At 37.3% G+C, this 16441-nt stretch overlaps 1 protein-coding gene across 2 annotated transcripts in view; it reads left to right on the top strand.

Moving 5' to 3' along the window:
* LOC146001738 (uncharacterized) overlaps window positions 1-15163 on the top strand; it is an 85396-nt gene extending 70233 nt beyond the window's left edge. For both annotated transcript variants that reach the window (XM_083139437.1, XM_083139438.1), the window contains exon 3: window positions 13114-15163. In XM_083139437.1, the coding sequence (XP_082995563.1) occupies window positions 13114-14653 (1540 nt within the window). In that variant the 3' untranslated portion in view covers window positions 14654-15163. The remainder of the gene's footprint in view (window positions 1-13113) is intronic.
* The last annotated feature ends 1278 nt before the right edge of the window (window positions 15164-16441 follow it).

The following is a 16441-nucleotide window of genomic DNA, read 5'->3' as shown; positions in this document are numbered from 1 at the left end:
TTCCTTGTCAGCTCTGGGAATTGCACGATTCCACTCGGCTAATTTATCTTTTTGTTTGGGAACATTAAATATACAAATACCCTTTTCTTTACTTGAACGATATCCACTAGAACAACCAGGCACAAAACAGTGGCGACAGTTTCCAGACATGGTGAAAATATAACTCAACCAACGCGTTGTTTACATTTTTCCAGTAAGCGGGAAACGAAAAGTGTCATATTTCACGCTTGCGAGTTTTTGGGCGGTAAGTTGGACAACACGCGAGTGGATGTAAAACAATCTTTGAAAAATAAACGAGTATTGTCTGTGTGAATTTCCATAAAAATAATATTTGTGACAATGACAATATTAATGAACCTTTCAGGATAATGCATACACAATACTAATTCTCGCAGCAATTGTCATGTTATGTGTTACAATCCATACCTATGTTTTCTTCCGTATTGTTAATAAAAAACTCAAGGACAGGTCATGATCGACGGTTCATAATATTCTTTAATATTTTCACGACTACTGTACCAAATATCATAACAATTTTCTGATACAAAGAAATGTTACAAGGAAAAGAATCAGACGTTGGAGCAAAAACCCCATTTACTTCCATTAAAAGCAGTCGAACACCAAGCACTGGGGTCAACACCAGCACCTCTAGCAGATCATTTTTGAGTGGAACCAGCCAGAGTGCGCAGAACCATGCCGTTTTCCACACTACGTTATTCTAGGTGCTGTAGCATTGTCTTGGTGTCCTCTGTCCTCCCCTATCAAAGTTGGTATAGGTCGTCATGGAACCCCTTCTGAAAATTTTCCAAGTCCAGTGTTAAAAAACCTAAAATTGCAAATGTCTCGAGAACGGTGAGAGATAGGGCAAAAAGAAATCGAAAAATCTCCCCATTGGGTGATGCAGAGTATGTATAACAAGTTTGGTGGTCCTAAGTTCAAGTGGGAGGGGATAAAAAGGTAAAGTGTTCCCCTGTGCTTAGCACCACGCTATTAAGGCGTATAGGGGGTGTGGGGGTAATGCCTCACACTTTCTTGATCCAGTCGTGAGCAATGGTGATGTGATCAGCACCAGGCCCCTGACTGCCTTTACCCCCCAGGGTTTCCCCAGGTACCCATGTTATTCGAAACAGATGTAAACAGGATGGCAACATGGCTGACGTCATCAGAATGTCCCATATAGCTGCGACCATATTGGAATTCCAAGTAGAAACAGAGTGCCAACTTCAGGGGAAAATCACTAAATTTTTGTGGATGTTGTATGTGACGAAATTCATGGAACTGGAAGAGAGACTGGCAATGCTCGAAGGGATAGAGTAGGGGTGGGGGGTGATGCAATTTTCAGGAGGCATCCCCCTAGCTTGGATAATTTGCATTGACACCCCCACCTATAATATTTTTTTCCAGCGATTTAGCAAATTTCGTATTTCCATTGTTGGCAACACTGAAGTATCGCCAGGTTAAAGTGAAGCCTTCATTCTCCAGCACTTTAGTCTGGAGGCCAGCACCAGGGACCACCGAGGTCGTCCATGCCAGCGTAAATATGTCATGGGTTGAAAGCACCGCCTGCTGGTTGAAAGACTTTTTCCTCAGGCGAAAAAGCGTGACGATAAATAAAGATGACCATACACTAGCTCTTTCCTCCCTGGTCGTTACGTTGCTAGTCGATTATTTCCTGTATTTTAATATGGGCTTCAGCGATAGCCTAGGTAGCTTTCAAAATCAGTCAAAACATTTTATTCATACCTCAAGACGAGGTTATGCCACTTTTAGCCATTTGGCACCCAGACTATTTATTAACCAAGGTATATTTAACAATTTTTGCATTTCTTCATGCTTACGTTTCAATAAGGATCATTTAATAGGGGTGACCCAAATGAAACCAGAATTTTGTAATAAAAAATTGTGTATTTACTTTCAGGTGTTACAAATTTAATCTCCTTCAAAGTGCTGTCCATTTGATGTAACACGCTGGTCTAAACATGTTTTCCACTTTTCCAAACAGTCTGGATACTCTTTCAAAGTGATGCCTCCAGAATTTTTTTCTTCATCTCTTCCAGATCCACAAAACGTTTTCCTTTGAAGATTTTTTTATTCAGGGGAATAAAAAACAAATTGCAGAGAGGGAGATCGGGTGAATAAGCTGGGTCGTGCTGTTTTTGGTAAAAATTGTTTCACACTCAAGGCTTTGTGTGCTGAAACAAGAACCTTTGAGACTTATTACGTATAAATTTTGAGAAGATGATAGCTGAGATATACTGAATCAAAAACTAAGTGTGCACCCTTAACCTAATTTACTCTAGTCAGTTCACCCATCTCTTTGTGTGTTCTAGTTACTAAACGAATCAAAACTATTAGTTCAGTGAATATAAAATTCAATAAACTCAAAGATCTACCTGCTAGATTGAGTTATGTGAGGTAGTCAAAAAGTAACCTCAATATAGCCATGAAAAATGAGAACAATGTGGTAGACGGTTGTTGATCACATACATAACAGGTATATATACTCTTATGTTGAAAGTTCAAATACACCTGGTCTGATGGGAAATGTAACGTCAGTGACCACAAAAGATGCTCGCCCCCTTGGAGACATGCCCCACAGAAGAGGAGCTTGCTGTTATCCGTTTTTGGGGTAATAAGGGTTGCAAAACTGCAAACATCCATCAAAGAATGTAGGGGCAGTTTGGGATTTTTGTGTGTGCGTTCAACAGGTTCTTGAGTGGCGCAGAAAGTTTAAAAGTGGAGTGCCAACTCTTATTGAAATAGCTCGCTCCTGTCTACCACACACTGTGACTATACTAGGCACTATTGCTTCAATGGAACGAATGATCCCAGAAAATCGGTAGGCAACAATTCACGACATGATACAGTACCACAAAGTTTCTGCTAGATGGATATGAAAACAACTCACCTCAAAACTGAAGGAATACTGTGTGGATGTTTGAAATACTGCTTTAATATTATGAAGCTGAAGGAGTTGTCTCTTTTTAAAGAGTATGGGCCTCCTGAAGGAGGTATTAGATGGCATGCAGTTCTGCACTAATGATGAGGTGAAAGATCTTGTGCATGAATGGTTATGCAGTCAACTAAAAAATCTCGAAAATGTTCAAATACTTCTCCACAGTAAAAATGATGAGTGTGGACGACATCAGCAGAGATGGACATACTACCCATGATCAGCATCTGAATAGAAGAGGCAAAGATGTTCTATGTAATAAACTCTGCTTACTACTGAACGACACATCCCCAGAAAACAGCAATGACCCTGTAGTCCTTCCTGACCCTCACTCTACCGGAGACGAGAAGGACACAACCCTAGTGGAAGTGTTGAATAGTGAAACACATCTTGAGAAGATAACGGAAAAGGATGCAGTTGAAGAAGGAAAGGTAACAAATGAAACTACCAAAATGGTGAGTAAAGAATCCTTGTGAAATGTGTGCCACTGTGAAGATAAAGTGAGTGACAAGCTACCAGAAAAAATGAAAAACCTGAAACAGTGAATACAACTGAGTAAGCTCTGAGGCTCTCAAGAAGGGAAAAATATGTACCACAAAAATTTAATCAAATTTTTGTATGGTAGACCCAGTGACAAGAGTGTTAACAAAGAAACAAAAAACTGGAAAGGTGCTCACGAAAAATAAGTAAATGCAAAACAAAACTTTTTAAATATATTCCATCAACATGTGCAAAGAAGCCTTATCACAGCAAATATACTTAATTTAGAAATATTTGTACAAAATGAATTATCTATCAGTGATGTAATTTGTCTGACACACTGGCTGTGTAAATTTCACCCATGCAAAAAGTTTCTGGCGAATTACAAATTTCGTGTCAGCAATTAGAATTTTAAACTTTCTTCTTCTTCTATTTAATAAATGAAAATTGGGAATGATTGGCATAGACTTGTAGCCTAGACTCTACTAGAAAAGAAAAAATTAGCTATAATTTGTACAGTGTCTCTCAAAAGTTTTAGGACAACGACATTTTAAACTAGGCAAACCAATTTACGCAAGGCGTTGGTGGGTTGCATGTAGAGTTAGGCTCAATTTCAGGGTTGCCACATGCACAATAGATATTTATAAAATACGCGAAAGGAATGAAAACAAGTAATATTGTATAAAATTATTAAAAATATCACTATTATATCGCAAGTGACAAAATTCTTTCTCAAAGAAAAAAATAGGCTTTCTAGTATTTCATCGCTGATGGGTCTACAGAAAGGAAAAGAGGTGAGAGAAAACAAAATGTGACAAGAAGAGGAGAAAGAGAAAGCGAAAGGAGAAGAGGAAAAGTAGAGGAGAGAAAAAAGAGAGGATAGACGAGGAGAGGAGATGTAGTGAGGAGAATGGAAAAATATTCCAGGAGAGATGAGGAAAATGGAGCAAAGAAGAGAGAAGAGGAGACGAGAAGAGGGAAGTGGAGTCGGAAATCTAATACAGGAGAGGAGATACGAGGAGTGGAGATGAGTGGGATGGAGATAAGATGTGAGAAAAGTAAGGAAGGCGATATGAGATAAAAGTAGAGCGAGCAGAAGGAGAGGAGAGGAGAGGGAGAAGATGAGAACAGAAGGGACTGAAGAGAAGAGGTAGTTGCAGAAAATATCGTCTCAGCGTCAAGAATTGATGCATTGGTCAAATTATGGACATGAAACATTCAATAACATTTTAAAATATATTGGAGAATGTATTAGATCGGTTCGAAATGCCTTTTGGCTTAGTTCATAGCAAGGTAAAATCTTCCATGTAAGATCTTTGATTTTACCTGCGATTATACCACTGAAAACATGAATGTAATTTGAATATTTATAAGAATTATCCAATTTTCGTCCACTTCTCGGTTCGTTGAAATGGAGATTTTGTAATTTAATATTTCCCCTCCCCCATCGTTAATTCCAATCTGAATCATTCCGTTTCACATGCCGTGGACAATGAACACAATGGGATATTTCTAAAATGTACGAAAATTATGTGCCACTGGAAGGGTTTGAACCTATGACCATCAGATTGACAGTCCTGAACGATAAACACTACCCTACAAGCTTTCGCTCCTGAAAATAAGAAGAAGTAGAATACTTGTTTGTAACAAAGAAAACGAAGGTACTACGACTCGGCGAAAACATTTAATGGAGAATTGCACATGATGAAAACTTTCCATTCAATATTTTCGGAGGTATCCTTGCATTGAACTCGAGTGGGAAAAGAGGTAAAATTAGTATGTCCTGAATTGCCACAAATATAAGTAGTTATTTCATTAATACGGTATTTGTCAATGTCTTTGAAGCAGTACACAATTATCGTTAGAGTATCATAATTCACGATCTTATACAAATGTGTGTCAATTCATTTATTTGTTTATTTTTTATAAATTCCATATGCAGAACAATGTAGCCACTATACACTGCTATTACAAATAATGATACCATGCTCTCCACACCTAGTATGGAAGATCGAACCTGGGACCGCTAGCAGCCCAATCGAGAACTCTAACCACTACACCATGCCCTTACCTTCGATTGAAACAACAATTTTTAAGTATTCTGTCCCTCCAATATTGTAAATGTCGTTGGGTACATGTAGTTGAACTTTTACTTTAATTTTGAATTGCTTTCTTGTAGTATAGCAGATATCTTCGAGCAATAATTTTCGAAGTGATGAAGAAAAACGAGAATATTGGTAGTTGCGAAAATGCGAGTTATTTCTTCTAACTTATTATTGTGATTAGACATTATTAATGGAAAATATCTAGAGGCTTGAACATTGCAGAACGATATTCTTTTCCTGTGATACTGCAACAGACGAAATGCTTGTTTACTGACGCAAGAGTCGTGTTCAGAACAGTCTAATGAAATGTATTTGCTGTTGCGTAAGGTAACACGAAATAATTACACTGTTTGCGAACTACCAAATCTGCGCAACATTAGACGTAAACAGGCGGAAAATTTTATTCATAAAAATCACTTCACATTTGACAGTATTAGTCAAGAGAGACTCGTGGGACACTGTGTTAAGGTGCTGGAGTAAATCCTTCTTATTTTTCTTTCTCGAAGAACAATTATTTTTAAAGTAGAGTAACAGTCGTTCTGCTCTTTCTTATTTCTTTTAAATTCTTCCACATTCCTTTAATTGGGTTAAAAATAAATAATAATATTGCTTGCATTTCTGTCATCGACGTAGACCAGGCCCATACGCAGGATTTCTTTGAGGGAGGGGCCAGACCCAAATATAAGAGAGAGGGAGTGTTGCGCAAAGGATTATTATTATTATATGAGAGAGAGAGAGAGGGAGAGAGAGATTACAAAATAGTTCAAATAGTGCGAGTGCCATTGAGAAGTCATGATAATTCTATGTTTAGAAAATAATATATTTATAATTAAATGTTGCGTACTAGGAATTATTATTACAATAAAGAACATGTCTAATTGTGAGTTAAGAAAAAGCAAATAATAAAGAGACATTCTCGCATCACGATTGCAATTCGAAAAAGTCAGGACAGGGATTGAAAGTAACGTACTGTCCTGACTAAATCGCTGAATCGGACGTCTGGTAGCCTTGCATCAATGATTATAAAACTAAAACTACCCAATATTGCAGCCTGAAGACTTTTGCGCAAGAAACAGATTCAGTTATGTAAGAACAAAATTGAAATTTTTACACATTTCTAAAATCGACGATGTTATTTTCGTAGTTATTGATAGGTTCACATTTAAATATTTTTTCCCGGTTCGAGAGGGGCATGGTCCCCATGTCCCCCCTGGGTACTGGCCTGGCGTAGACAGTGGGAGAGAAATTTTGGAGAATCTTTCTATTAAATTTATTATTTACATCCACCTTATGCTCAGATAGGTTTATTGACAATTGTGAACTTCTCATTTAATACATAATATTTGGTTTTAAACGACGGGAGAATATTGGTCAAATTTCCTTTCGTGCTCTTTTGAGAGAATATATACTTCTACAATAGCAATCACGTTCGGAAATGGTGAAAAAAAAATGATTTGGTTTTCAAAGGCAGACAAGCTTGGTAGCGTAGCTTGCTCGCGTTCAAAGTGACTCACTCACGCCATTCAAGGCCGCTTCTTATCGCAAAACACTGTGCGTCGATGCACAGTGTCTGCGCCCAGCAAGTTACAAGTGTCCAGAGTCGAATTTGAAAGAGAATGTGAAGCAGTGGCGTAGCGTTATAGTACGCCCATACGCCTGGCGTTCCATGATTTAAAATTTCAAAAATACGTAAATGCTGTAAATATAAAGTAAATCTTGACTAATTTCATATATGTTTGACCTTCATGGCATTATAATAGCTATTTTTCGCGATCCGCTTGCAACGCTCCACTAACAACTTTCGTTCCAGTATTTTTTTCAATGACTTTCCTGCCTGGATGCCGGATAGGTTCGGCGTAAAGAACTTTATATTCCTTGCTGTCTTTCTGGAGGGAAAGGTTGGACAGGCTTGGATCTCTACAGCACACACGCAAATGCTCCTCGTACGCCAGCGTATGGAGCAGAGGGCTATGTCATTGGTTCACGTGACCCTTCCTGCCTTCTGAAGCAGACGACAGCGGTAGAATTCCTACCCAGTTCTACGCCCTCGTGCAACTCGTGCTATGTGATGCTACAATATATTGGCTGACTTAACTTTACCAAACTCAAATATGGGTCAATCCATATGAATTCATACAACCTGGTTGCTTGACCATTTTTAAAAAAGTTTATTTTTTGTGGGGTGTGAGCCTCATATATTGACAGTTCAGAACCACTCTTATTTTATTTTTACTATCACGGATTTGAAGATGGCGGGCATTTTTTTATCATGGCGCGCATCATTTTCTCCATTTGTAAGCAACAGCGGCAACTTTTTTTTCTCAGCTCTGGTAAGTCCTACGACAATGAGACAAAAACTGTGATGTTAAGCACATTATAGGCTACAATTATATTTCTGTGTAATTTTCTAAATATTATTCCTTCATAATAAATTTGAAGGTCAAAATTGTGTATTTTAATCGCTCCTAATGACATTTTCGGACATTTTTTGGGGGGGAAGGCAGTTCGTTTGACATTTGAATTTTTTTGTGCAAGTACCTGTGTACCAATAGAGTATGTCAAAATTGTTTGAAGCTTGAGACTTTAATATTTGTTTTTCTACAGGGTCATAAACATGTACTTTTTGTTAAAAAATTCCAAGTTCAGGGTTAAATATCTCTGGTGGGCAGTTGTTTAAAAATCTGAAATTTGTACACAATACAGTACTTCGTGATAAGTAACTTCAGTAAAAATTTTGAGTTTGAGATTTAATTGGTTTAAGATATACAAAACTCGTGAAAAATTCAACATTTTGCATTAAATATGGCATGTCTAATTTCATTTCTTATTAACATTTTGTATTGAAATTCTGCAAACTGTAATTTGGAATGTCAATCAACAACATTACAATCCTGAAATGGCTCTGCAATAAAGTATATATACGAGGGCGTGCTGAAAAGTAACGCTTCCTATGTTTTTATTTTCTTTGTTACCTTGTAAACGCATTTTGGATTTTGAGCAACCATACATTGCACTTAAAAGACTTTCCCACTTCTCAATTGAAGGTTTCAAACTTCTATCGCCAGGGGGTGCTGAACTATTGCGAGGAAAATGTCAGCATGTAACCATGCAATGTCGGTAGAGTGCCTGAAGTAGCGTTCAGTGATCGAGTTTCTAAACGCAGAAAATGTGCTACAAATTGACATTCATCTGAGACTGAGGGCACTTTATGGGGATGAATGTGTAGACATCAGTACTGTGCGATCGTGGACTGTTCATGCTCTTAAAGAAAACCCCAGCTGATGAAATGTCAGCTATGTGAGAGAATGGAATGAAAGGCCGCTAACTGCAACTGATGGAGGTCATCGGAATCGTGTTTAGCTGGGGTTGCTTACGAATGGAGAAAATGATGCGCGCCATGATAAAAAAATGCCCGCCATCTTCAAATCCGTGATAGTAAAAATAAAATAAGAGTGGTTCTGAACTGTCAATATATGAGGCTCACACCCCACAAAAAATAAACTTTTTTGAAAATGGTCAAGCAACCAGGTTATATGAATTCATATGGATTGACCCATATACCATTTCTTAATGACCATTGTATTGTATAATTTAACGCACGAACAGCGATGTGTATTAAAAACTGAAAGATCAACACAGTTTTTGTCAAATAAGTTTTTGAAGTCCTCATGGTAGAAGTTCAGCCTGTGCCTGCTCTACAACTTAACCCGCAAAACTATTCTACTTTTATTATTATTATTTTTTCGTTAGTATCTAACTGCTTAATATTGTGTCAATGAAAATATTTAGCATTCATTTGAAAACTCTTAACATCGAATGGTCTGTGGACAAAATTATTTTAAAATGTTTATCACCATTCCAAGATGGAATAAACAGTGGTCTCAATTACTAATCAGCACTGTTATGTCAGTAGAGTGTACGATAGTTGGATCATCCACCCACCTCCGTGTCAGAGTGTTTTGCACAGCGTGCCAAGATGACAGAGGTCCCTGGTTCGAATCCCGGCGTTAGCACGGGTGTTCTTTATGAGTGTCCCTTCATCAAGTTCATCAATATCATCACTCATATTCATATTCGTGATTAACCAAAAGTGGTAGAAAAGGGAAGTAAAATAAACCAAATCAATCAGTACTTGGATGGCCCACAACAATGACGTCTACTGTTGTTCAGAGGCGCTTGTGATTCAGGTAGGTATTTTAATGACTTGCGTCATACCGAAAAGTATAAAACACCAGAGATCGTGAATTATGATACTCTAACGATAATTGTGTACTGCTTCAAAGACATTGACAAATACCGTATTAATGAAATAACTACTTATATTTGTGGCAATTCAGGACATACTAATTTTACCTCTTTTCCCACTCGAGTTCAATTCAAGGATACCTCCGAAAATATCGAATGAAAAGTTTTCATCATGTGCAATTCTCCATTAAATGTTTTCGCCGAGTCGTACTACCTTCGTTTTCTTTGTTACAAACAAGTATTCTACTTCTACTTACTTTCAGGAGCGAAAGCTTGTAGGGTAGTGTTTACCGTTCAGGACTGTCAATCTGATGGTCATAGGTTCAAACCCTTCCAGTGGCACAAAATTTTCGTACGTTTTAGAAATATCCCATTGTGTTCATTGTCCACGGCATGTGAAACGGAATGATTCAGATTGGAATTAACGATGGGGGAGGGGAAATATTAAATTACAAAATCTCCATTTCAACGAACCGAGAAGTGGACGAAAATTGGATAATTCTTATAAATATTCAAATTACATTCATGTTTTCAGTGGTATAATCGCAGGTAAAATCAAAGATCTTACATGGAAGATTTTACCTTGCTATGAACTAAGCCAAAAGGCATTTCGAACCGATCTAATACATTCTCCAATATATTTTAAAATGTTATTGAATGTTTCATGTCCATAATTTGACCAATGCATCAATTCTTGACGCTGAGACGATATTTTCTGCAACTACCTCTTCTCTTCAGTCCCTTCTGTTCTCATCTTCTCCCTCTCCTCTCCCCTAAGTCTGCTCGCTCTACTTTTATCTCATATCGCCTTCCCTACTTTTCTCGCATCTTATCTCCATCCCACTCATCTCCACTCCTCGTATCTCCTCTCCTGTATTAGATTTCCGACTCCACTGCACTCTTCTCCTCTTCTTCTCGTTCTTCTCTTTTCTCTCCTTTACTTTACTCTCCACTTCCCTCTTCTCGTCTCCTCTTCTCTCTTCTTTGCTCCATTTTCCTCATCTCTCCTGGAATATTTTTCCATTCTCCTCACTACATCTCCTCTCCTCGTCTATCCTCTCTTTTTTCTCTCCTCTACTTTTCCTCTTCTCCTTTCACTTTCTCTTTCTCCTCTTCTTGTCACATTTCGTTTTCTCTCACCTCTTTTCATTTCTGTAGACTCATCAGCGATGAAATACTAGAAAATCTATTTTTTTCTTTGAGAAAGAATTTTGTCACTTGCGATATAATAGTGATATTTTTAATAATTTTATACAATATTACTTGTTTTCATTCCTTTCGCGTACTTTATAAATATCTATTGTGCATGTGGCAACCCTGAAATTGAGCCTAACTCTACATGCAACCCACCAACGCCTTGCGTAAATTGGGTTGCATAGTTTAAAATGTCATTGCCCTAAAACTTTTGAGAGACACTGTATTTCTAGCATTTGTAGTTACCGAGATATTATTTTTTATTTAAAACCTTTGATTTCGAACTTTATGCTGATAACATGCTTGGTGTTCATTCCTTATTGCCTAAATGGGCCCAGCATCATTAAACAAAGAAATAATGGTAGAAGGAAGAAAACTATTTTGTAATCATTGCATACTATAGGAAGCGGATGCTAATGAAAAATAATATACTTAAAATGTGGAGCTAAAATCTGGTACACAGCGAACAACATCCTACTCTTGATTTGATTTGATTTGATTTGATTTTAAAATTGTGTAAGCGTCAGCACTTAGGCTATTTTGCTCCCTCACATTATACGGGGCCAGCCCCTTATCATTACAAAGAACAACTCTAACATTGCATAATTAAAAATCTTAAAATGTTCTGACTGAGGCTGTAAAGGGGCACTCAGCACACATAAGGACAAAAGAACAGGACAATACAAACAAAATTATACTTGCCATGGGGCCAGTCGCCAGAGCCTCGTTAGTCTTCAGTCCAGGGTGTACTAACGTGGAAGTGAGGTTGACATTTGGGTGTACTATGTGAAAGGTCACCCCTTACACCCCCATCCTAGTCTTGAACCATTCATCATGTTGTCTTATTCTTCCAAAGGGTCATACATGTTGACATAATGCATATTGAACACTTCTGTACTGACAAACTAAAGGTAAAGTTTTGCATGCCCTAATCCTGTTTGTTATTCTGGCATCACACTTTCACTTGGTGGTGAAAATGTGAACTATTTTCTTCTTCATTCGCTTCTCCATGGCCTCTATGCTAATGCCTCTATATTGGGCTTCAGAGGTCTCTGAGTATGGCAACTTTAATCAAAGAAAACTGGTATATATAAAAAAATTACCTTAATGTGTAATTCCAAACAAGAATGAGATAATTGTTTGTGTTGCACCATTGGGAGACCAAAATCAATTACTTTTGCTTCTTGTAAACAAACCCACTGCCTTACAGTACGTGAAGAACATGTAAGAGGACTCAATGTGCATCGTGTATTGATATTTTTATTATGTATTGTCGCTTTTCTGCCACCTTGTAGCAAATCAATCAGAAGTATTCACACACACAGACATAGAGTCAGGTGCAAGAATAGAGTCCCTCCACCATTTGACTTGAAAGGCAACCCTGAATAATTATCTCGTGTTAAATTCTGCCAGAAAATTTTCTTTTAAATTATATGCTTGTTATTAAAGAACACTGGAAATTTTACCGTGGTTTAATTCTGATTGCTGAAAAGCCTTATCCCATTGGAGCACAAGAAAGACCCGGTAGCGAATCAGAAAATACAAAAAGTTTTCAGTCAGTGAAAGCCATGTATACAAGTAATTATCCGAATAATCTAAGTATAACCCTTTCATTTTCACGACCACTCTACTGATCTGAACAAATAGTTCAAAGATATTATTAATAAAATATTAACATTGCCTTCTGCTGAAAGAAAACCTTTTCTTTTGTATTTAAACATCTCTCTTTGGTGCTTACGAGGAGATAGGTAATTTACTCTGTAAACTTACTTTTCATTTTTCTGAGCAAATTTTCCTCGCAATCGATTTCGCCACCCATCTGGTGGCTTCATCAGGCATGTACACAAAATGAAAAGTAAGTTTTTCAGGGTAAATTACCTTTTCTTTTGCAAATATAGCAGAATATTAAGTATATGTCAATACTTGAAATTATTTTGTGTTTCACAGATAGCATTTTTGCTTAAGATGTTGATAAGTCTTTATTGTGTCATAGTTAGTATTAGGCAATATTTATTGAGAAAATAATGGAATGTTATGTAAAGATGGAATTTTTATATAAATCTGGGTGAAAGTACTGATTTTTTTCTGGAACACCCTGTTGATAAACTGCCTTTAATGACTTATCTCTTCTTCTAGGTTATCACTGCATTACACATTGATTAGAAGTGCCTTTCAACAAGAAACACCGGATAGTGATATGTATTCAGAGAAGACTTTTGTTTGTTCATCTTGTAAGAAATCATTTGCTCGGAAGGAGGCTCTTAGAAGACATTTAATAATTCATACTGGAGAAAAGCTCTATGCATGTTCAAAGTGTAACAAATCATTTACAGAAGTGAAATATCTTAAAAAACATTCAAGAATTCATAATGAAGGGACATTTCTGTGTCCAACATGCAACAAGTCATTTAGAGCCTTTACATATCTTAAAAAACACTCAACAATCCATAGTGTTGAGAAGCTTTACAAGTGTGCAACATGTAACAAATCTTTTGCACGGAAGGACGATCTTAGAGGGCATTTAAGAATTCATAGTGATGACAAACCCTTTCTTTGTTCAAAGTGTAACAAATCATTTGCACGGAAGCATAATCTGAGGAGTCATTTAAAAATACATACTGGGGAGAAACCATATGTGTGTTCAACTTGTAACAAATCATTTGCGCATCAAATGAATCTTAGTGTACATTTGAGAACTCATACTGGCGAGAAGCCATATGTGTGTTCAACATGTAACAAATCATTTGCATATCAAAGATCTCTTGTAACACATATAAGAAACCATACTGGAGAGAAGCCCCATGTGTGTTCAAAGTGTAAGAAATCATTTGCAGACAAGCATATTCTTACAAGACATTTAAGAATGCATACTAGCGAGAAACCATATGTGTGTTCAACTTGTAACAAATCATTTGCATATCAAAGATCTCTTGTATCACATGTAAGAAACCATACTGGAGAGAAGCCCCATGTGTGTTCAAAGTGTAAGAAATCATTTGCAGAGAAGCTTACTCTTACAAGACATTTAAGAACTCATCCTGGCGAGAAACCATATGTGTGTTCAACTTGTAACAAATCATTTGCACATCAAATGAATCTTAGTGTACATTGGAGAACTCATACTGGCGAGAAGCCATATGTGTGTTCAATATGTAACAAATCATTTGCATATCAAAGATCTCTTGTAACACACGTAAGAAACCATACTGGAGAGAAGCCCCATGTGTGTTCAAAGTGTAAGAAATCATTTGCAGATAAGCATATTCTTACAAGACATTTAAGAATTCATACTAGCGAGAAACCATATGTATGTTTAACTTGTAACGAATCATTTTCATATCAAAAATCTCTTGTAGCACATGCAAGAAACCATACTGGGGAGCAGCTCCATGTGTGTGCAACGTGTAGTAAATCATTTGCAGAGAAGCATAATCTTACAAGACATTTAAGAATTCATACTGGTGAGAAACCATATGTGTGTTCAACTTGTAAGAATTCATTTGTGCAGCAAATAAATCTTAGTGTACATTTAAAAACTCATACTGGCGAGAAGCCATATGTATGTTCAACATGTAACAAATCTTTTGTGCACAAGAGTAAACTTACAAGACATTCAAGAATTCATAGTGGAGAGAGACCAATTCTTTGTTCAACATCGATCAAATCATTTACTTAGTTGGTGTGTCTTTGTGAACATTCGGCAGTTCATAGATTTGAAAAGCCTTTTGTGTGTTTAACATGTAACAAATCATCTGCACAGAAGCTAGATGTTAGAAAACATTTAAGAATTAGCCCCTATGTGTGTTCAAGATGTAACAAGGCGATTTTCATGCAGAATGTTCTCGGAGGACATTCAAAAATTGAAGGTGGAGAGAAACCTTTTCTGTGTCCATCATGCAACAAATTGTTTAGAGTTATGTTACAGTGTTCCCATGTACCTGGAAAGCCTGGAAAAGTAAGGGAATTAAATTGTGGTCAAAGAAAACCTGGAAAATCAGTGGATTTAGTTGATGTTAGGCATATTGAGTTACTAGAACCTTGTATAAAACATATTTTGCAACTTGTGTGTTTCTTTTGAATTGCATAATAATAATCTCAACCATGTTTTGTAGATTCTTACAATCTGGAATTATAGCTCTGATGAATAAAGGTGTATGACTGACCAGAGGTGGAAGGTGACATAAAATGTTGGTTGAAAGCCAGAGAAATATACTGAGAGTGGGGAAAATTCTTGAAGAGGTGATAAAGGAAAAGCTACAGCAGATGTCACTCAGTAATGAGAGAAATCTTGCTTCTGGAGCTGGTGGTTGCAGACATCCACATTAAAATCTTTTCTGTGTGCGCAAAAATTTTAGTTAGTTTATTATGTTTTAACAGTGTTTAGATACTGGTTGTTTATTTTAAAGCTTATATAAGGTTTTTTTTTCTTTGAATTTTGCATTGATAACTTCAGAAGCACGTACACAAATCCATGACAAATACAATTGATATTATCAGATATTCATTCATGCATTGTTTTCTGCCCAGGAGCAGGTCTTTTCTTGCAACCTCCTTGCTGTTCGATCTTCAACCCTTCACTTTGTTCCAGAATCCTTAGACATTTTGCTTCTTTTGTTACCTTGTTGTGGACAAACTGCATCTTTACCTTATAATGTAGTAAAATAACATCTTTTAGGTAGTGTATTTACCAATACTAATTGTTTGAAGACTTTTGTTGTTGTGTATTATATCTCACGAAACGAAAAATTCAAGAGACTTGTTGTCGACGTGAAGATCAAGCCCGATTACGACACTGTTGTTCGTGCTATCGAAGAACACCTGGAATCGGTAAACAGTAGATTGGAGGATGTGGAAAGCGAAGTTCGAGCCAACGTAAGCACCCTGAACGCCAGCATCGACAATCTCAAATCTACTCTTGTCATCGAACTGTAGTGCATTCCAAACAGGGAATTTTCCTCGCTCTTTCATCCGGGTGCCAATTCTACATGCTGACCCCTGCCAAAGCCTATCACCAGTTTTTCCTCGCTGGCACACTTCAGTTCGTCAAGGTTTCTTATTGGTCTTTGCCTCACGCTACCCACTACCCAATCATGACCGTAACGAACATTGGGGACGAGCCTAAAATAAGAGGATTGGAGTTGGTTGATTTCACCCACCCCGAAAGTCGCGAGACTGCCTATGCCGAAGATGCAACTCAAATTATCGAAATAGAAATAGGTGATAAGCTGTACATAGAAAACCCGGCATTGTCTGCGGCCAGAAATCCCATCCAAGCTATATTCTTATTTTCACGCAATGTCTAGGCAGGCTATCATGAACGAGCTGCACAAACCTGCACGGCGAAACTACAAATGACTGGCGGTAGTGACCAAAGGCATAGACGACTTGTGGCAGGCTGACCTTGTGGAAATGAGCAGTGGCAACCTGAAGAATTTACATAAAATCAACAAGGGATACAAGTATC

The sequence above is a fragment of the Lepisma saccharinum genome, chromosome 17, assembly GCF_977018435.1.
Source record: "Lepisma saccharinum chromosome 17, izLepSacc3.1, whole genome shotgun sequence".
In the NCBI taxonomy this organism is placed as follows: domain Eukaryota; kingdom Metazoa; phylum Arthropoda; class Insecta; order Zygentoma; family Lepismatidae; genus Lepisma; species Lepisma saccharinum.
This window is presented reverse-complemented; position numbering and strand designations above follow the sequence as displayed.